This window comes from Anser brachyrhynchus (genome assembly GCF_964034855.1).
Source record: "Anser brachyrhynchus genome assembly, chromosome: 1".
Taxonomy (NCBI): Eukaryota; Metazoa; Chordata; class Aves; order Anseriformes; family Anatidae; genus Anser; species Anser brachyrhynchus.
Window position 1 is genome coordinate 63,602,034 of NC_137694.1, and position 23,250 is coordinate 63,625,283.

The 23,250-nt window shown below is 40.2% G+C and overlaps 1 protein-coding gene across 11 annotated transcripts in view; it reads right to left on the bottom strand.

Moving 5' to 3' along the window:
• The window catches only part of FGD4 (FYVE, RhoGEF and PH domain containing 4), a 115,019-nt gene that overhangs the window by 43,596 nt on the left and 48,173 nt on the right, over positions 1 to 23,250 (bottom strand). For 10 of the 11 annotated variants that reach the window (XM_080553513.1, XM_080553516.1, XM_080553522.1 and 7 more), the window contains one exon: positions 1,034 to 1,198. In XM_080553513.1, coding sequence (XP_080409639.1) covers positions 1,034 to 1,198 — 165 coding nt within the window. Of the gene's footprint in view, positions 1 to 1,033; positions 1,199 to 16,242; positions 16,550 to 23,250 lie in introns of those variants that run through there. The other variant, XM_080553518.1, reaches the window with a different exon arrangement.

Consider the following 23,250-nt stretch of genomic DNA (forward strand, 5'->3'; position numbering starts at 1 on the left):
CATTTTCCCATGGACCAATACACAGATTTTTAAATCCACAACATGATGAGTCCACATGATTCTATTTTCTATTCATGGTTTAGATGTGATCTAGTTTTCTGTAAGTGACTCTAGCTTCTCTCATATCAGCACTGTGTCTTAGAATCCAATTCACTGAGCAAGATCGTGATATCAGTCTTCAAAATTCTTTTGAGATGAAGTTCCTACTGTACATCGCTACTAAAAGACATCAGTTCAGATTCTCTTTGAATTTGAGATTTCCAGAAAACAGGGACTCACAGGGACTGTGTTATGATCAACCTCAGCAGAATCATTAACATTACTGAGAAGACCACATAAAAAATGGTTAGAGGTTTAGATATGTAATTTCAACATGTAGGTTTATCTTCTAAAATTGAAAACGCTATTTATGGACAGGAAGAAGAGCAATCTACTACTCTGCAGGACATACCGTACAGCTTTTACTGTGCAAGCACCGAGTTCCAATCTCTTTCCACATAATCCTACCTGTACTGAGCTCAGCTGGAATCTCAAAGGTCCTGAATTTCCTCCCTGCTGTGAAGTCAGCTTGCCAAACACTCCATCTCATTCAAAAATAGTGTCACAACCTTCCAGCTCAAAAATGGTAATCCGTATGAAAAACAAGCCCTGACATCAGCTTAATATTAACAAGGGACTTACACATTTTCTCATCTTTAACTACTAGCCACGTCTTGGGCACCGAAAGACTTTCACACTTGCTGCCTGGCAGTAAGTGCACAGCAAATTGCTAGATAATTGAGATGCAAGCACCACCTACCATTTTTTAAACTGTGATAGTAAGTCCAATCTTTCTTCTGAGAACCTTTCTCAGCAAAATATTACTTCATCAGAAACTACCCATTCAAAGCATTTACAGAACATTTGTATTTCCATAGCAAACTTTTACCCCATTATTTTCTCTCCAAGAAGTACAATTCTTCCAAGGTGCTCTACTTCTCTGACAGTAAGATGAAGAACAAATTACCAAACTGAAGTATTTGATACTATTTACCTTGTGGCTTTGGATTTGAAGCTGAACGTGGGGACTGTTTGACTGGCACACTTCCATTTAATCCCTGAGCCGCTTCATTGCGTGCATTCTGCTCAACTAGCCTGGCTGTGGCACTCACTGGACAAGATCTAGACGGTATTAAGGACTTTGGACAGATGCTGCTGCCTGAAAAACAAACATGTTCAAAAAACAAGAGTTAGAAACAGGATTAAATGCAAAGTAGAATGACTACAAACACACATTTTAAGTGCTAACACTTCTCCACAGAGAACATTTGAATACTTGTCTTCACTTTGGAGAGTGTCTTATTGTAAAAATAAGCTTTACCTTTCACTCAAATTTATTACTTTGCTTAAATCTTGAAGAGTTGCATGTATTAAACATATATATATATATATTTCCACCATGGCTAGCCTAGTATCTCCTATAGAAAGCTTACAATCTCTGACTTCTTCCCATCTGAACTGTCAATGTGCTTGTTCAATAGAGCTACTGAAAAAACAGCGTGTTTGTTCAGCCATTCTATTTCTGTATCCAAAGTGTTCACAAAATGCTATACATTCAAAATATTTTAATTATTGAAGATAGCATCCAAAATTTGCTAATTGTCATTTTTTTGTAGGCCAGAGCAATTATTACGGACAGTAAAAAAAAAAAAGAGCAAAGCACAAAGCCAGCGAACTTCTATTGCATTTCGTCCTAGCAGAACGGAATTCATTCTAATTGAGAGGATCAATATGCTGCTATTTGTAAGAAAGCTGGATGCAAAAATAAAGCAAAACATATCTAAACAATAGAAACTGTAGTAAAAGCATGTGTTAGAAAGGTACTTCTGTAAGCCTAAACCATGCATTTTGTTTTGTGGGCATGGAAGTTACTCATTCTGTAAACCCTATCAAAGACTTAAAATACTATATGAAGGACCTAGAAATCTCACTTAAGTCAATATTCTTCCATCTCTGAATCAAAAAATCGACTTTTTTTTTTTCTGTCAGGAAGTGCAAGGGGAAGACTGAAAATCCATTTCTCATTTTTTGCAGTGTTGCCATAATTATTTTCATTTTCACAAAATAACTAGGGTAGAGTTTGAATAGTTAAATTTATTGCTTTTCTTTGCCATCATTTTACCTCTGCTTGCTTGTACTAGCAGAAATGAAGTACAATTGGGGTTTTGTTTGCTAGTTTCCAAAAAAACTAATCCAAAACCCAGCCAACCATTTCATAAGGCAATCCTCTGTTGTCTTCTGAAAAACAACTGGTCTGCAGAACCTAGAAGAGCTGATATAATGCATCTTCCTATCCCGAGGCAAAATCCATTATATCAAGCCATTCTTAGCAACAGCCAAGCCTACTCTTAAAAGAGCGGTGGAAAGAGATTCCACAGCTATTGCTTAACACTATTTAAAGACTCTTCAATACTTTGTGGATTGCTACAGTATTTTCAAATACTTATTTCTTAGAAGCTTATTGTCTTTTTAAAGACTGCAATAGCCGTACACTAAGAAGCTCCTTCTACAAACATGGAGGCTTGCAAAGGTCCATGAAGAGATCAACAACCCACCCAACCAAGGCACTAGTATTGGGATCACAACACATGCAGGACACCTGTGGCTGCAACATAGCACCATTCCCTCTTCTGCTTCATTCAGTTACCCCAAGAACATAAAGGTTCTGGGACCAGCCACAAGGCCAATTTAATAACGCTCACCAGACATTTGTGATCTTAGGAGCAAACTCTTCAGCTGTGCTTCTTTGGGTATCTCCATATACAAAAAGTTGTCTTGTACTACAGTGGTAGCTCTATCCCAGACCATTCCTTATTACACCAGGATATATACATTATATACCTTAAGTGCCATCTCCACCTCTCCTATGTAGGTTGGAGTATTGAAAGTTCTTGGACAGACCCAGAGGATGGCATGTGGGTTGTATGAGCAAGTCTTCCCCATCTCCATCAAAGAGCTGACAGACTGAGTTTCCCTCTCCTCCAGAAATCCATGCCATATTGCAACTGTTCACAGTCCAATTTGGAAAACCCCAACTTACAAACAATTTTAAGAAAGAGAAACTCCTGGCAGGATCAGTACATCCCACACATCAGGTAGGCAACTGAACATACATGAGAAATCAGTCTTACAACTTTGCAGTGAGGGTGAAAAGTGTGATGATGTCTTAGAGCTTTTTGAAAACTGTTCTGTCTTTCTGCAGATCTGACAGCTCACTTCAAGATTTCCACCTCCGCAACTGCAGATCAGTGAGAGGCACTGCTACTGCCAACTGTTCAGGCCAAGGCTGGAAATCGCCATCAAAATAGTACCTTATTATTCGAATTCCCTGAGAAAACAAGGTACAGCCAGGGTCAGAATTGGAACATATTTTACACACGCAACTTTATCAACGTGCTTTCTCCTGTTTAAGGCTATCACTCACCCAGACACAGAGCTGCTGCTGAACAGGGTAGTTCTATTGCCTACCACTCCTCCCTCCTTGTCAGCGACTACTCCAGCTTCTCCTCCTGGCTACTCCTCCTCCTAGGCTAGCGCCAGCAATTGTGAAACCACACATTGAGATGAGCAGCAGAAATGAAACAACTGAAAGCTGGATTACGTTTTAGACAGGTGGGTTCAGTGAACCCATGGCCACTCCAGCACCACTGCTGGCACAAGGGAAGAGGCAGGAACACAGCTGGCAGGGGGCAAGCCAGCGCCCTGCTGCTGGAGTCCTTACTTCAGTCTAAGTCTATCATTTAAATGCAACCCCAGTCCCTCAAAGTAAATATTCAGGCTTGGATTCTGCCTTGTTAACACACACACACACACACACACAGCTTTAGCACAAAGTCTCACAAAACCAGGAACATCTGAAAACAAATTTTTGATGCAAAAACATTGATCTGCTTTAAGAATCAGTTTTGTTGTCAGCATCCCCCCACCCACCCACCCACCAGACTAGCACATGCTCATTGCATTCAATGCACAAAAGCCATTTTTCAAAGCTCCTCCGCTGTAATACAAGCGACAGAAGAGGTTGCTTCTTTGCAGCGAGATCTTCTGCAACCGCTGATATAATACAAAACTCCAAGAGGCATTCTGACCTAAAATGTACTCTGGTTTAACACTCCTAACAATTCAACGCTTGGCGAGTGCACGGAAGAAGAACATCTTCAAATTCATTACTGTTGCACAAACCATTATATGAATGATTCATCCTGTCTGGAAGACTTATTTGCTGCAGATTGACACGCTACAGATATTCAAGACATATTTCAAACAAGTAATTCTGTTAATCATTCCACATCCCCAAGCCACATGTTTTGAAGAGTAATATAGCCACATCAGGATGAACAAAATACGTTCAGCTTTCTTCATATGTAAAGCTGGAATGGAAAAAGGTAAATGAAATCTGGCCACACCATACTTCTATACAGAACTGAGTAGTCACATTCTCTGGAGGAAAAGCATACTTTAACATCCCTGGAAATTTAATCCCTAGTTTCTTGCCAGTGAAAGATACTACCTTCCAGGTGATGTAGGCAATAAATAAATAAATAAATAAAAGTGACACAAATCTGTAGTGAATATTCCTGTATTTCTATCTAATAACAAAGACTTGCAAGCGTATTTTAAGAAAAACCCAAACACATCATTTTCAGCACGTACAAAAATACCAAATGTTTGCTCCACAAGCAATTCTGCTCAATTCTGACCATTTAAGAAAGCAGTCTACCTTTTAGAAATTCAATCATTGCTCTGTAAGTACAACTTAATTTTTTATTATATATGCAAAAAGCCAGATATGCTGCAAAAACCTGCAGTTTCTACTGGGCTGAAACAGATCCCCATTGCGATTGATTTTAATCTGATTAGAGAAACACCTGTGTATTTCTGCAATTTTATGTATTATAATAACTGAGAGATTTTAACTGAACTCAGACATGCAATAAGCAAAATACTACTTGCCAGTTACTGTATTCACTAGTACAGGACTAACACAGCTTGTTATAATTGGGGATGATTAAATACATTGAAGAGCACAGAAAATTAAAATGGAGGCAGGCAAGAATGTAAATGAGGAAGAAGAGATAACTAACAGAAAAGAAAAACAAACATAGTAAGTTTGATAAGTGCTTAGTTGTTTTGCTTATCATCTGCAAGAAAATTAGATGTCTGAAGCTAGGAGATGCATTATCTAATTTTTCAGAGTATTTTAATTAAAAATAACTTGGAGCCATGAACATTTTAGACAGTCAACCAGCTTGAAATGCCAGTAACATGAAAAAAAGACTTGTGTATTTACAAAAAGTTAAAGTAATGTTTCAGTATTGCATTGGTCTTCCATCAGAAGTTCCATGAGCTTCATGAAAATAATCCTGGAAACAATAATTCAGGAAAATAATCCCACCACCAGATTTTCTGTGATATCCGCTTTTATCCCTGCATCCGTACTGCTCCAGTACCCCTCTAATTTTTACTGCCATTGTGATTTACTCTTGATTGTACATTCTGAATGCACGAAATGCAACATTTCCAGATGTAACCAAAGCCTATGGGGAAAGGGTTACTCTTTGGGGACTGGCAGGAGGCAAAATTTAAGTCTCAAAACCAGCTTTACTTCTCTGAAAATTACATAACTACATATACACACCTGGTGTATTAAGTCCCAACAATACCTACCATCATGATTGTGGTTTTGATATAATGTTGGTAGATCTTTTCGCGTAACATCAGTGCAAAGCTTCACCCTTCCTACTTGCCCCCAGACACACATGGAGGTTCAGCTAATATTCTCCCTACCAAAGCCTTTACCTAAAGCATTAGTTTAGCCACAGTAATCTAGGCATACAATCTCCTGGTAAATTGAAAACAATATTAAGTAGTTGTGACACTAAAAAGATTCATTCAAACATCCACTTGCTTCACTGAACGCTACAGGAGCCATAGTGGGGCCAGCGCAAGAATGAGCTGTTTCCTAAGTCCAAAGAAGAAAGCAGCCAAAGGACTCTTGCACAAGCAGTTACAATAGCAGATTTGTTGAGGCCTGAGCAGGAAATCTAGTAAATCAGGTCATGGATTTTGCCCACAACTGTGTCCAAACCTGCTCTCAAAATTAAGTTTTTAGTAACTCAGTGCCTACTATTCACAGGCTTGCCCTTTTTGTGAGGAACCCATACAATACTTTGAGGCATATACTGCTAATTACATACCCAAATATGTTTTAAGAATAACAGCCTGGAATAAGCTAAAACTATCTGAAAATCTGGAGTATGGAGGAGGAGAGTAGGAAGCCTGGAGATCCAAGTGTCTCTAATGAGAACAAACAAAAAATGTACCTTCTTCCAAATTCTATTAAATGCTATCCTCTAAAGTTAATTATGTATTTGTGTTTTGATACATTGTCCCCTCTCTATCATAGCAATGACAGATTTGTGAATGCGTTGCAACTTCAGAACAGTGCAAAAATTTCACACTGATATTCTGTTCTGTGCAGATGAGCTCTAAAGGTTAAACGTCAGGCAGCGTTTATTGTGGTGAGCAACTGCTGAAATACTGCAAGCGGTTAATAATGCAATGCTGTAAAAAGAGAAAAATAATTTTTGCTGAAGTCAGTAGGGCTGTGTAGCTGAAGAAATTAGTTTTCTTTCTGCAGTATGGTGCTGGCCAAAAAAAAATAAAAGGCAAATATCAGAAGGTTTAGAATTATCTTTGAAGAGTGGAATCTTGGAAAAACTTAAGATGCAGATCAAGTTCTAGTGAAGTATTAGTTCAGATACACTTGCTAGCAAAATCCAGAAAAAAAAAATTCTTACAAAGCTATTCTCCAGACACAAGCAAAAATATTCTAAGTTCAATAGAAGGTAGACCACTTTCTGGGAATAATGGAGATGTGATGCATACAAGGCTATTATTTCTCATGTCAGTGCATGGAAACATCCTTAGGATTACCAAATGCTGTCCTCCCTTTCACAGCATTTATTGCAAGGAGTAAATCAATCTGCAAGCAAATAAGGTAGAAAACAAGAAGTGTATCGATACCACACCTTTTGTTCAATAAACATGGTGAATATAACCACAACATTTGATGGTAAAATTAAACAAGTGAAACATTACTCAACTCAAAACTGGTATGCCAAATATTTGCTACACAATACTTCCTGGGAACCAGAAAACATTCAGATTCTTAGTAGGTAAGCTAGTTTGCATAATAATGAAGAGCAGAGGTTTCCAAATTATAGTATGCACACCACACACGTGAGCCACTGAAAACAAACAGCAGGAATATAGAACTGAAACAAACTTCAGCAAGTTCAACCGTGTGAGACACACAATTTTCTAATAAGAAATAATTTCATTATGAATAATAGTTCTTTTGAAATAATTTCACTTCTAAGAATCTCTGGGTCATGCAGAGTGTTTTTGATAGAACCCAATTCAAAGCAGATACGTACCCGTATCTGCTTGGTCTAAGACGACACGTTACTGCACTGATCTGTTTTGTGGGTATTCATGAGACGCAAGCAGCCACTGTCACCTTTCCCGTGTTTTCTCGAGCTTTATGGTTGTTCTGGCTGGGAGAAACCATGTGTCTTTCCCACAGTAATTTTTATTTTTGTGCCTGAAATAGTGCCTTACAGTCACTGCAACTAAAGAGCCCAAATTTGCCGAGCTACCAGCTTTGATGCCACTGCATTCAAACAGCTTACCTGCTTTAAGATTTTAAAGCCTAAGCTTCAAAAGGAAACACCGAAATACTAACAAGTAAGATAAAACAATAACCTCCTGACCTCAGTCTCAGGATGCTATATATAACACAAAGTAAAGGACTCAATGGTGAATTTCACATTCACTATGTATGTTGTGCCAGCGCTGGCTACAGCAGGCATACTCAGTGTGTCTTAACTCTGCTTTCCTTCCTGGCTCTGATCTCTGTTCTTTGAGATCTGATCTAAAAGTAATTTCCAAGCAAGCAGGCCTGTGCATCTGCTGTGGTCTTAGTAAAAGGAGTAAGTCAGCAATTAATGTGACTATCTCTTAACATTTGTCTAAATTTTGGATTAGCGCAATAACATAACTTGCATTGCTGGTGCTGCTCCGACAAAATAAAAAACATTGTACAAGGCTTCAAATGGCTCTTTCCAGGGCTGAGCCCAAAAAACAAGTTCCTTAGAAAACATTACAGTTTCTCCATTGGACAATTAGAGATTACAACAGAGAATACAACACATGCCTCATCAGAGAGGGCACATTCTGGAGTCAGGAATATGGAAATGCAAAGTGAGGAAAGGGAATGCAAAGCAAGTCAAAAAACCACCTGCAGTATGTGGAGTCTTTAAAATCAAAATTAATTTGATAGAAGTCCAAGTGGTATATGCTATACTATAATGCTAACTAGTCACATAAAATAAAACAGGAAAAGGAAGAGTGAACAGCTTTTAAGAACTGTACCCACGGTTTGAGCCTTCTGAGAACAAGGCTCTCTGCAGTCGCCATCTTCTACACCTTCCCCCTGCTGGACCACAACTTTCCTATTGTTGACAGACTTGCAGTGCCACTGCTCTCTAATCACTCAGTTTTTGGAGGACACCAGTGGTGAAACTGACGCTCAGGCACCTTAGGGGTGGAGGACCTCAGCTGAAGCTGAGGTTACTGATGGCCACAGCGGTGGAGGGCTGCGGAAGCTGCAAGTCTCTGAGATAATGCAACAACCTCACTGCTGGCCTCTGCTGCTGTGGTTTTCTACTCTTACATCTTCCTCCATCATAAGAAGCAGAGAATGCAAGCCTGTGGGTCTTGCTACTGACAGAGCAACTGCTCCAGATGGCAGGACCTCCAGAAACCTGCCACTGCTACTCCCTCCTCTGAAAGGGAGAAGGGGCATGGAGGGAGCAGGCAGGACCGCCCAGCTTGGGCTGAAGCACGCCTCCGTTTCCCTTGAGTGGAAACCACTAATTCAGAATATGCTGCCAACGTGCAGTTTGTGGTTTGAGAGTAGTAGCTTAGGACTTAAGTCCTCGGCCAAAAACACAGACTCTATTATATTAAGGCTCTTAGGAGTCACCTATACTCATATACACTAGGACAACGGCTTTAGTGATGGCTGCTGTTAATCAGCTATTTAATGATTATTGGAGATTTCTCATATGAACAGAGACAACCAACTTTCAAGTCACATCTCCAGAAGAAAACATATGATTGAAGGGAAAGCTCTAAGCAAAATGAGTTCTGTTTACAGGAATCAAGAACTACTCTTTCACATGAATACTTGGGTTCCTGTATTACAAAACAGTCCCTCAAACTCATTTTCACTTTGGTCTTTGAACATGTATTATCAAGCCCAAAATCTAAATAGAAAATATGCAGCAGTGTTCTTTTTACCTGTGGAGACTTTTCATAGTTTGTTTTTAATAAAATAGTATCAATATTGTTTAAGTGATTTGGGCCTGATTTCCTTTTCTTCTTTTTGTGAAGACTATCTCCAAGACTTAAAGGCTACCAAGGTTTGTAACCCTACAAATGATAAACCATAAGCTTCATGTATTTAAAAACGATGACTTTACCACAAAAAATAAATAAATAAAATAATAAAAAGTGTATAGTAAGTAGCAGCAGTTTCATCGCTCCAGGATAACGCAGAGTAAGTTGATCCTTGAAACCACCACATTCAGCTTTCTGCTGTTACTGTCTCATTTCTACACCAGGTAATTTCAGGTAATTTCTCCCTCCTTGTCAACACAGTCTTTTGCTAGTTCCATAATACATGATAGCAACTTTCAGCTCAAGAAGTGCTTCTCACATGGCAATATTTTACAGTCCCAGGAGAGTACTGACTACATCCTTCAATCTCTTCCCTGTGGCAATCATGGTAAAATTGGTGAGCATTGTACCTGAGGGCCATTTGCTTCCCTCCGTGTCCTTGTGAACTTTTTACAGTTTCACACGCATTTGATGAAGGAAGGGCTTGAGTAAGGTTTGTGTCTTTCTTGAGTTCCTACTGCATTAAGAGCCACTGTGGTGAACCCTACCGTGAGAAAAGATTAGCATGAAGCACTTCTGCCAAGTTTTCCCAAAGTATTTTTTCCTTTCAGTTTTCCTTGTAGAGCTGTGAGGTGAGGAATGGATCCCCAGCCATTCTACAAAACAGTGACTTTTTTTTTTAATGAATTTTAGGTTATCAGCATATTTTACACCAGCAGCACTCATCATTTTTGAAATATCCTGACCTCCTACTTAATGACAACACCCCATTTGAATAACCAGACCCACTGATCACAGAACAATCACTTGTCTGAACAAGGGCTGTGGCATTAAGCCCTAGATATTTCTTTTGCTTGATTTGCTGAGTCTTAAGATGATTTAATTTCTTCCAGTTACTATATGTAAGATAACCAGCAGGATGCCATAACTAAGCAGCAGTCTAACATTTCATATTAAGGAGAGCACCTCCAGTACTGGAGTCATGTTAGAAAAACATGCAGATACTTTTATTTTGTACAAACTATTGAAATTATTCAAGATGTCATAATAGAATATACTTATGCAATTGTAATACTAATTCAAAGAATTAAAAAAAGTCATTCACTTCTATAAATTCTAAGCTATTATAAAACAATAGTGTTTAGGTTTGACAAATACTTACAGGTTTTCAAAAAAAAGATAAATAAGACTGAACTGTAAATTTCACCATTTTGCTCACTATACACTGCTTAAGAAGACTTCCCTATCAAGTCAATTGTTGATATTTTCCTCTTCTTCTCTGCCCAGTTACCTATGCAGTTGTTTCAGATTCATCTCAACTCAGAGCTATTTTAGAAAACACACATATGCTTTAAGATATACATTCAGCTACTTCTGTTGATAGAAGATGAATTGCTAGGCAAATATTTTTAGAAATAGGATGCTTAGAAATAAAAAAAAGAAATACCACAGACCCACAGGAAAAAAAAAATCTAATAACAGGAGGTTCAAAGTATAACTGACAACTATTCTTTCAGAAGATCTGAACACACTGATAGAAAGATACATTCTGATAGCATTTAAGTAGTTTCAAGGTATGAATGTATATGCATTATATCTGAAATGCATAATAGCCAAAGGTCCAAACAGAAGTCAATTATGCAATACAAGCCAATAAAATTATCACTGATAGACAGGAACTGCTTCCCACTGCCAGCTGCTGAGGCAGTAAGTGTGTCGGGCCAGATCTGGCAACCCAAAACCATCCAGGAGCCAGCCAGCACTGACACGAGTTGTTCCACCCGCTCCCCTCCCTCCTCCCGGCTGCCTGCTCCCACCACTTTGCATCAGTGCTGGCATGCGTCTAGCCACAGGATGCAGGCCGGGAAAGTTAAGCCCTCAGAAATGTAATCCTGCCAAAAAAAAAAAAAAAAAAGCAACTAACTCTCTTCCAGATTCACACCTTCAGTCACCTCAGATGCACTGGGACTTGGGCAAAGATGCAAATGTATTGACAGGGGAAAGGAAGACGAGGCACTCTTTTTAGAGGCAAGTAGCCACTAGATGATGTTAATTCCATTCAATCCCTTCTGAAGGGTTACTGTTGGAGAAAACGGTATTGAAATGTGTGTGTTTGTGTCAAAACCCTATTCTCTAAACATACATGAATCGAGACTTAAAATAATATGCTCTAATTAAAGAAAAGGCTGCAGCATGTTAACTGCATAATAGCACCACAACAGCACACCAGCCACTACTTTCTGTTATTTGAAAGATTGAAGTATATTTAAAATTATGGACATGATAAAGAACAGTGATAAAGAGGGTGATAAACATGTGGCTGTGAGTCCCTTAAATACGTATCAGCAGCACAGCTGTGCGGTGCTCCAGCTGCTCAGCAGAGAACACTTTTCCTCCCCAAAGTCAGCGGTGCACAGCCCACTGTCAGGCTCTCTGAGCACTCCCGTCTCCCTGCCAAGTAATTAACAACCATCATCTACAAGACACAGAAAAACAAGCAGCTCCCTAGGAATGGCTCATTGCACCGAAACAGAAATATAAAGAACCCAAAGCTGGACACTTCACAAGAATTCAAGTGCTTCCTGCTTTTGACCTGGTTTGGAAAAAAAAAAAAAAAGTAAGAATAGCCAGAAAAAGCTTGCTTTAAGTACATTTAGGGCCTTCCTGTGAAATTGTTTAAGAGGGACCTTCCTTTTTCTGTCTCCTCAAAGCTTACCATAATTATGCCAGTTTTTATGTGGTGCCTTGCCTATAAAGAGCGACAGAGAGAGAGAGAGAGAGAGAGAGAGATCACCATTTCACGCTAACTCATCAGTTTCTAATCATCCTTACGGAAGGAAGTCAAATACATGTTGCCTGGAATCCAAACGGGGAATAAAGCCTTAGCCTTACATTGCCAAAAATTACTACTGTTTGTGCTGCTGTTCACAGAGCTCGCTTCAGCTCAGCAGACCTGCCATCAGTGCAATCACCTCTTGAACATCAGAACAGGTTGCAACAGCTTTATGTTTTATGCTATGAACTGGCCAAGAGATACAAACTGAGAACAATTGTAATGTTTATTTCTCTCTCCTCTCTTTTCCAGAATCCCGTTTAAAATATATTTTAAAAAATAACTACTATATGATGAATTTTAAATATCATCTCTTAAAACTTAATTCAGAGAATTAAAATGTTTTTCTTGCAGACTCAGATGAATATTTACCATCCTGTTCCAAAAAGCTTAATAGTCATATGATTGTTTAAGTAACTTCCTTATCTTCAAATGAGCAAATGGATAGAAAATGCTTTTTAAAAAGTCATATAAAGTAAAAATACATTAAACCCACCAACACTTCCTGAAGATAAATGATTTTAAAACAACTCGAGTTTTGTCCAACACACTTGAAGGATGTGCAACCTTTCACTTTGCAAACATTCTGAAAATGAAAATGTTTATGGCCTCAGGACAGACTAAAAAAGGCTGCTCAAAACCAAAAATAAAACCATGGAGACTGACCAAGATGACCCCCACAGAAAAGGGTTAGCTTTATCCCCTTCCTTTCCTCACCATCCTTTGAGTTGCAATCGCTTACTTCTTACCAACACTAATACTTTTTGGATTTACTGCCAGGCCAACCTAACCCCACAAGAAAACAATATGCTGCTTGTATCATACTAGTTTTCTGCTGTGTGAGCAAGCTGAAATGGCTTGGGGATGAGACCAAAAGCCTGGGAAAGGCCCAGGGAGGGCCTGGGCAGCCCCCTGGCAGCACCCACCCATTCAGTCACGTGAGCTGCTCACCCAGCTGCAGCACAACCCTGAGGACTCCTGTGCAGCATTCATCATTTTCCTTAAAGCCTCACTTTTTGGCATCAGAACAGTATCAAAATATTCATTAAAAAAAAAAAAAAGAGCTGACAGCTTGCATGTTGGGGATGAAAGTCTTCCAAAACAGAGAGCAAACAAAAACCTATGACATTAATCAAAACAAACCACCCAAACAAAAACACATTTGTTTAAGGCTAAACATTTCGTTTCTTTTATAACCTGAAGTTTGGCAATACTCCAATCCCTCTCCACCTTATATGACCTCACCCAGTTGTTGCTTCCTTCCTTTATTTTTTCCTTTCTCTCCCTCCCTGCAAGCGACAGGTCATTCCTGCATGGGCATCTTCACAAGCGAGAGCAGTCACAGTATGTTAAATATTTCACAACAATATAAAGCAAAGATTGTGTTTGATAATTACCTACTCCTCTTCCTGTCAATTACTGCGTGTCATACTGCAAGGAAACACACAGGCTCTGGGTTTCCATATCCTTACAGCAATTTAATCCTTCCGTCTTATAGTGATCATAAACCCAGGGCAGGGGGGGAAGATGGGGAAAATGTGTGTGCCATGACTAGTTTCTATTTTTAGAAAAGAGTCAACAAATTCACTAGGTTTACAAGCACTGACGTAAACCACCAGCCCGTCTTTCACTGTTTATATAGCACCTAGCACTGAAAAGACCAGCAGAAGACTCTGGGGCCTGCAGTCACAGTGCAAAGCACAGTGATGGAGCTAATGAAGAACACCTAGTTCTTTGGTGACTTCTGTGGGTCACAGTAACATTGAACCTTTCAAAATGACATTGCTTGAAATGAGTTTTTCAGTGACGTTTTCACCCTATAGTGAACAGTAATAATAAGAATAAAGCTGTAAAGTTCTTTTCTTCAAAAACGTCAAAGCTCCAGAAAAGATGCACTGTACACGTTTCCTGTATTTGTTACAGGCCTTCAATACTTGGAAGAATTGCTTTTGTCAGGCAGCTGGATGCTCTCCCTCAATCGCATGTTTAACATTGCAGTTGCAGTGACTAAACTGAGGTGAGAATTGACATCCCTGAAGAGGCACTGTCCCTTCAAGTCCCAGTGCCCCAGCAAGTAACAGCAGAAGCAGTAGCTCCATGTGTCTTTTAGGTGCTATTTAGGAATGTCAAGGGATATTTGCCCGCTCCATTTCAAACCTGCACTGACCGGAACAACTTGGTGTCACCGTTTTTATGCATACTGTCTATGCACATGGGTCTCCTGATACCAGTCTGGAAAGGTCACGCTACGTGATCCCTACATGCTCTTCCATAGGCTGCTCTTTGCTCTGCTCACCCTTCAAGCCAAGTACTTGCAAGACAGTCCACTACTGCTTTCATGCAACTTCTAACTGGAGCCTGAGCAAAGAGACACTGCCTGAAAAATACCACAGCAGTATGACAGTATACTTTATGTCACCTTAAGGCACATATAAATGCATTTGCTCTTCAGATATTTGATCTCTCAGAATCAGAGATCACAGCTTCACCAGTGTATTCTATATTCAGACTGCCCCTGTGATACGTAAGTATACTGTAAGTCAAACTGAAATAGCCAAAAACATGCCAAAGGGCAAAAGTGAAGATTACTTGTAATACCAAAAATAGTACTTACAGCACCACACTGAGCTTCCTGGAAATCTATGAGGGTTTTGTGTTATGTTTATAGGAAAATAGTATGCATTACAGATCCTAGAAAACAGCTCCTAAGAGCAAGACTGGTGGGGGAAAAAAAAAAAAAAAAAAAAAAAAGACGTTTCCTACTATCACATGTAGATTTTTCAGGATACAGAATAATGATACAAAGTGGGAGGAAAGTTACGATGCCCATTCTGTTGGGTGGTTACCAAAATCTAAAGGGAGAAGGGCAACTTCAAACCTGATAATAAAACAGATAAGGAGCCAATAGAAAGATTTTAAAACAAGTATTCTTTGTACCTATGAAAAATCAGATGCCCACAAACACTGAGGTCAGGAGGCAGAGCCATTTGCATGCATCTGCTCCAAGCTTCTCTAGCAAATCTCTCAAGCTCACCCATGCAATCATTCCCTTCCCTCTATGCACCCTCAGAGGGCTTTCAAGAGGAAAACCAGCACGCTGAGCCCAAACCTTCCACAGACCTATACCATCTGTATCTCTGTGCAGAACTGAATTAAAAGTGTTCAGAAGTTAGGGCTAAATATAAGCCATTTTAATTCAATTTACCCTAAGCTGAACTTTTGTCAGAACTCCAAAATGCACTCAAGTAAAGCAGCAACTTCAATAGTATTCTTAAAAATTGTTAGAAACATATTTTCAATGCAAAAAAAATCCAGACCTTTCATTGCATGGTGTAATACAAGATGACATTCTTTTATTCTGGAAGCTAATCCTGTACTTTAAAGGTATCAGAAGTGCAAGTTAAATGGATTATTGCAAGATCACACCAGAAAAGCTAAGCACGTTGGAAGCATACACCTATTTCCTAAAACAATGCAAGAGATAGTGCTTTGAGCCAGTGCTGATTTACAGAAGTGCACTATAGAAATCTTGCAGCTATGAATAGAACTCAATGAACCTGACAAACGAGCCAGAAGTAGAAATAAATATCACAAAACTGATTTGCTTTAGAAAGTCTCGAGCTGGTGAAAGCAGCAGCAGAACAAGCCAAAAGTAACACAGTTCCCTGTGTGGCACATTTACTAGGCAAACAGCTCAAACAACTGCAATCTCATTTACTCAGAATAAGAGCAAAAAGACACCACCACATTCCAGCTGTATTGCCTCACACAGCAGCTGGATTTTAATGTGTTTACTTGCTTCAAGGCACCCCCCGAGAAAGTTTAACTCATTGTGCCTCTGGACACAAACACCCCCAAGCCTTGAAGAGATTAAGGCTTAACAGAAGCATCCCGTTCAGTCTTACCTGGTTCAGAAGACATTTTTTTTTTAAATATATTTCAGTACCACTGCACGAGGAATTGTTTTCACAATGGTAATAACCCTGTGGCACGCTCACATATATCCTATTTACATGACCTATAAGCTGCCAGAAAGGACTTCTTGCCAGATGTACAGTATATGCCGACAGTTTACATGCTGGGTCTTTCAGTTACACCGTGCTCCTCCTCTGGCCAGCCGGTTTCAAGAGGAAAAACGTAAGCATGCGAGCCAGTCAGCTTAGAGAAAGAAGTGAAGCCTGCTGCTCACTATTAAAGAGGAAAAACAAAGAAATCAGCTTATGTAACTACACAGTGCTGGAGAAGGGAGGAGGAAGAGGAGGAGGGACGACCATAAATTGTTTTGTCTAATGCTCAAGCCGCTATGAAAGTTCTGTCACTACAAACTGCGTTGCTCTTTGAAAATAAAGCACTATCAAGGTTAAAGGACAAATTCGAGCACTTTTGTGGTCGGGACTTTGTTCTCCCTTTGCACTACACAATGCTCATTTCTAATACATTTTTTTTCACTGTATAATGTGTATACTTCATTCTAGGAATAAGTTTATAAACACAGCACACAATACTGGAGCAGTGGACAAAAAAGTCTACACTAAGGAATTGTCATGAAAATATTAGCTTATTTGGCACAGATTAAGACTCCCTGGAATTATTTAAAATCAATTTTAAAATGGCATAAACTAGCTATTGTGCCCAAGGGCAGAACACAAAGCGATTACAGTGAATTCTGTATTGTGAAATGCAAATTTTCAGAAAGTGAAAGGACCAACAAAAAAGAGAAGTTACTGAAAGTGGCATTTTTTCTTGTTGCTCACATGTGAGCTCTCCGATCACATGGTCCCTGGCTGGCACGCATTTATACCAGCAGGAGAAAGAAACCAGGATTTAAATCCAGCCCTGTCAATTTGGATAACATGAGTCCGGATACAGCAGCCAGCTCTTCATTCACTGCAGCTGAGGTCATCTTCAGCCAGGGCTCCAAACCACATCTCCCTGCAGCCCCTTCCACCAAGGTCCACTCCTAATCCTCACACTCAAGGCTACGCACAAGCACGCCACCGCAGAGCTGCTCTGAAGGACAAGTACCAAGGGTTACAGGGAATACACTTGCAAAACAATCCGTTGTTATGAATATCTGTTTTTTCACTGAGGAGACAGCTTTCTTGATGAGGGCAGCTAATTATTTCCTTTCTAGTACAGATGTCAAAGTTCGTTTTTTTTTCCAAAACCTGTAAGAGCAACTATTTTCTCCTATTTATTTCAAAACTTTGGTTTTATTTTTCTTCTTGAGATGAGGAGGTGCAAGTTCAGCGCACATGGATTTGAAAACTAAACAGAATCCATTTTTAGCCCTTTAACCCAGACTTTCATGTGTTGCTTGTTTGTTTTTGACATGTATTTTTGAACTGCTCAAATGGCAATTTACCATCTTTGATACTCCTAGCCAGTAATCCTGGTCTCATTAAAGAAATCTCATTCACCCAGGTCATCAATACACCACGAAAACAAAAAGTAACAGTGTGTAAATGATTAAGTTTATAAAAGGCGGGACTAAGAGACCAGACTAAGAACTCCAATGAACAGGTTACATTTCTGTTCTGAAGCTCATCTCCCAGAATTTGAAGACTGCCTCCTTACTTGGGGCTTCCAGATGAAGCAAGCCTACAACAGAACACCATCTCTCTCCAGAAAAGGCTTTGCGAAGAAAATGCATTTTCTTGGGTATCCCATATTTGAAACAAACCGCTTTCCACACCAGACTGTTTTGTCCACCTGCCAGTGAGACTTGGTCCATCTTCCTTCAGCCTGACACACTTTTCCTAACCCAGGAAAAACATTGATGATGCACATAGGTGGCAGATTTTGAATTCAGATGGGATCAGCAATAGTTTTCAATTTTCATGCAAGCAACACAGTAGATTAGAAAACTGTAAGAGAAAAGGCTGCAAAATAGTACAAAAAGCAATTGATTCAGGTAAGCAGTTACAGAAATACGAGATACTGCCCGCCATAAGGTAAGAGAAGATGAGGGGTCAGACCAGGGAAAGCACAGGGCGGTGGCAGGGAAAAATCAAAACAAGCTGCCAAGTCTCCCTTTTCGGGTAAGCACATATCCCAGCTATTTCTGACTCCGCAGAATGAGATGCGTGGGAGGGAGGCCATCTGAGCTCCCAGATTCTGCTCTCCTCCATCCCTGAGGTGCCAGCAGGAGGCACGGAGCACACACCAGATCCCAGCTCTGACTAGGGCTGGTCCACCTTCCACCTATCAGGTGACTTCACTGCTTGCAACAGCTCATGGAGAGCAACCTCAGATCCCGATTTGCTCAGGGAAAAAAAAAAAAAAAGGAATTTCACAAACTTAAGGACATTGTGAAATTTCCTTTCCAGAACAGCAACATTAAACAGGTATAAAGTAGTCTCCAAAGCCTAACTTCAAAACACACACTTAAATCCTCCATTTTTTTAAAAAAGGTAGAAGATTAATTGTTTTATCTCTGTTTGATTAGCTAGCAGATAAGGGGATTTGGGGGAGATTAAAACAGATACAGTGGGGACATCTCATTAATCTATTCCCCTGGTTTCACAGGAGTTTTATACCCAGCTTTCCTTACTATAGGAACAGAAACAGTGCAAAGTACAACCTACACCCTAATGTCATATTATCAAATATTAGTTGCAATCACATTGACAAGAGGCACAGCTGTATCTGACTGGTCATTAGAACATATCCCTCAACTTTAAAGAAAAGTTAACTGAAGAATAAATTTACATTTATTACATTTTTCTAAAAGCAGAAAAAGTGGCATGGAGAACAGCTAGTTAAATAAAGTGCTCTCATTAGTGGTTAATTAAAATCATACCACTGTGTAGCTGCTGTCATTTAATATGAATAAAATAGCTATTCAAACTAAAACCAGCATAGTTTTGGTCCACACACATGCATGGTAAAGTAGTTTAACTTTACAAAACTGAGTTATCTCAACTCAAAAGTATTGGCTCATCATATGACTTCATGACTCCAGTACTACAGTTTTTACAAATGACTAATAATAAATATAGGACATTTATTCTGATTTCCACCTCCAAGCACTCTGCAAACTAAACTTCACAAGCTTCCTTAGTATTTTCCCCATTTTGCAGGTAAGAGGACTCAAATCGTTTGCCTCTTTTGACTATTCTTAATTTGATGAAGCTGTTATTGAGAACAAAGTCACGTTATCATGAGCACTCTCAGGAAATCTGAAAAGTTGAACCAAGTATTAAAGGGTGACATGGACAGCATTCCACACTTCCACACACCCCTGAGAACAAATCGGCTCATGTGACAGTGAATCACAGCCCAACGTTCAGCCTCTCTGCCTTCAGCTGCCGTCTCACTGCAGGCTCACTTCAGGCACAGAGTGTTTGAAAAGTTTTGTTGAGAATACTGCATCAGGATATGGTATGCAGTTTCTGCAAGCCAGTCATGGAGAAAAAGTGATTTTTCTCCCACCTGAAGGATCAGTAGCCTCAGATCCCTTCCAGCACAGAACAGAGCACAAGCAGTTTGAATTCCAATACATCAGTGCTCTCTGTTGAAAGCACCCCCTCCTTTTTTTTTTCTTCTTCCTGTGACAGACCTTTAAATAAATCAGTTAATCCAAAAGAGACTTAAAACCACATCAACCAAACAGGCACATTTCACAGGGTTCCCATAAGGTAGATACGGCTGTCTCACACTGTTACTCACCTCTCACCCTTTTCCTTTCCACCCAAGTACTTAAAAAGCACAGTAATTTGGTCCTAGGCAAAAATGAAGGCACGCTTTGTCCCTAAGCCAAAACAGTTTCTAAGGTCCTGCCAGAAGTCTGCAGTGTTCTGCTTGGTTCCCAGCTGTTCTTAGGGTAATGGGATTAGCTAGCAAGGCACCACACACCCTTGCCCCAGAAAAATCCACTCTCCTTCAGCCTTTGCATGTGCTGCCCTTAATTCTTCATTCTTGTTATAACCTTAAATAAGCAATGTGCAAGAGCCCAGCATAGTCCTGCCACTCGTGCTTTGTTGTTCCATTTGGCTGTAAGGGGGGACATGGTGTGGGCTTCCTGCCTTTGATCACCATGTGGCGACAAAATAAGAGTATAAGAGTCAAGCAGCCAACTACCAGGAGCTGCACATGAGGAAAACCACCACATGGATGTTCAGAAGTTTCCCCTCTCTGCCAAGGAAGGGAGATGATGCCCACAAGGATGTGGTTAATGTTACAGCTGCATTTCAATTTAGTGGTTCTAGTACATGAACCACTTTGCAGCTATAGTCAATTTTCTCCCTTATCAAAAACATCCAGCCCATGACCAGGCAATGCAACCCGGCAGGAAAAGCCCCACAGGCAAAACAAAGGGTTTTCTTTCAGGTTAGCAAACTGAACTGGTGTTTTCTACAACCTGACCAGCTCCAAGAGGCGTGTGGTGGAAGCCACAGCATGGCACGGCACAGCGGGCAGAAACATGCCTGCCCTTCTCCAAGCCAGGCTGTCCCCTCAGATCAACCCTGACATCCTACCCAGGGGCAGCAATGGGCTGCCCAGGACTGCAGAGGTTAATGATGACCGAGTGCAGTAGCTGTGAAGAGTTGGCAAGGGCCCTTGAATGGATACTTGAAGGATGAAATTCATGCATGATTGCCCGATATCCTCAAGAGAGGCAAGGCAAGATGATCAGCATGCATCCCAAGAGTACAGTCACATCAAGCCAGTGGCTGATGATGAAAAATATTGCTCTTCCTCTCCTTACAGAGTCTTGTCTGGCAGTGAAGCAAGCTGGTTCAGCTCACTAATCTGCCAGAAACATACTCATTTTCTCTCGGATTGGTCTGTTAACTTAGCAGGCTGAGATGCCCCGTTTGGTCAGATGAGCATCAGTGTCAACAGAAGGAAAAAGGGTGAGAGTGGACAGTACGCAAACCTAGTTATTTGAGGTCTCATTAAGCTGCATCCTTTAAGCTTCGCCCCATAGGCATGTGAGGAAGGAAGAAAAAATGGTACAAGTCAATACATGCATGTCCCCATTCAAAAATAAGATGGGGAACAAACTAGATTCAGCAAGTGACCTACAAAAACAAGCGACCACCAGGAAGAAAAGGGACAAAGAGAAGTCCACAGAAGTGGGCTGGGTGGGAAGGGAGTCTAAAAATGGATATTTTGGACTGCCATAAAAAAGAATAACAATAGTACCTTAAAGAGATGGGTGACTAGCCTCCCCAAGTGAGAAGTATTATAAGAGATCCCGAATCTGCGGCCCACACAGAAACAAGTTTGTTCTAAGGACACTCCCTCCCAGTTCTGAAATCAAAAACTACTCCACCAGTCCCTCCTCCAGCTCTCCTGGTTCACGTGCAAGGATTTGGGTTTAAGACAAGCAATAGCAAGGCAGGTGTGATGAGCAGTTATTGTGCCACAATTAGAAAACAACTAGCAGTATTTTTCCATCTTTTTTTTTTCCCCCCTCTCCAGCTCAGCTGTAACATGTGCCCCAAAGGGAAAGCCAGTGGCTGCACAAAAGCCCAAAGGACGTGTAATAGGAGTTCTTAAGGGAAAAGTCTGCTTTTTTGTCCTACATTTGTACAGCATTTGTCATGGTAGAATCATGGTGTCTGCAATTTAGCATAAAAGCAATACAAAGCCCTCCAAATAAATAATTAAATGGTTGTAGTTCTACAAAAAACTAAGAATTATACTGCAGATGAGTGCCACATCACTGCCATCTACTCTATTAGTGCTTACAAAAGGGATGCATTTGTTATGGCAACTGTATGTTTTACACTAACCATATAAAGCTGTGTTCCTGTCACTTAAAGTATTTCCCATATTTACCAAAAATCCAGGAATCTGTGATTCATTCTTCCAAGTAATCTTTTCTAGCAGACTAAGATCAGCAATTGTTAAATAAGTTTTGTTTTTATATCTGAGAAGCAGACAAAGGCTTTGCTTATCAACTGGGTTTAATTCTCATGTTTTAAAAAATGGCTTAACAGTTCACTATTTCTTACAACTTTTTTTTTTTTTTTTTTTTTTTTTTTTTTTTTTTTTTTACAAAATTGGGAGAAAAGCTTCGTGTTACAATTTAGGGACAAGGAAATTACTTTTTATAGCAGCTTTATAGCTTTCTGTTACACTAACACACAGTAAATAAATACCAAGCAAAGACCCTATGACCCAGCATCTCTCCCTTTTCTTACGTTGTCTTCGCTGCTTTCTCCTCCTCTTGCCTTCCCCCTGGAGAAGGCTCCAGGCCCCTGCCTGCACCGCAGCTGCTGTCTCTTCCCCAGTGGCCCCACTACCTCCCGCGGGGATGGTCCCAGTTGCCACCACGCTCTGTTGGCAGCCAGGCAGGAGGACCAAGCTAACAAAGGCCGGCGGTGCGAGGCCAGTAGAGCAGCCCTCATGCCTCACCAGGTGGGAACCACATGTCAGTTGCTACCACAGAAACCCACACACTTATTTAAGAAAGGATGGGGAAAAAGGGAAGTGGAGAGAGGAGAAAAAGCTTGCAACCTACCCTAATAGTGTTGTGCCACCCATCGTTCTTCACCTTCAAAGACTAAACGTATCGCTCATTTAACAACTTTGCAAAACAGCTGAAGGACACAGACTCATTTTCTAGTTAATTTAGCTTTTGGTCACACATTACACATTCACAAAAAAACCCACCCCTATCCCCCCCCACCCCCCCCCAAAAAAAAAAAGACGAAGCAAAACAAGCAGAAAAAACATAATTCAAACCAGAAAGACCAGCACACAGACTTTTCTTTAAATTTAGCAGTTAGTGAAAGGCTGCATCCTCAGCTTAAAAATTACCCCACCATGTTAGAAATCCAGACAGTAGAAAGACTCACAAGTGAAGCTGGTCAGCATGCAGTAACAGTGATTTAACTTTCATATAAACATGTTAAAAAAAAAGTTTGGGCAGCATCAGATACTAAGTATAAAAGTACTAA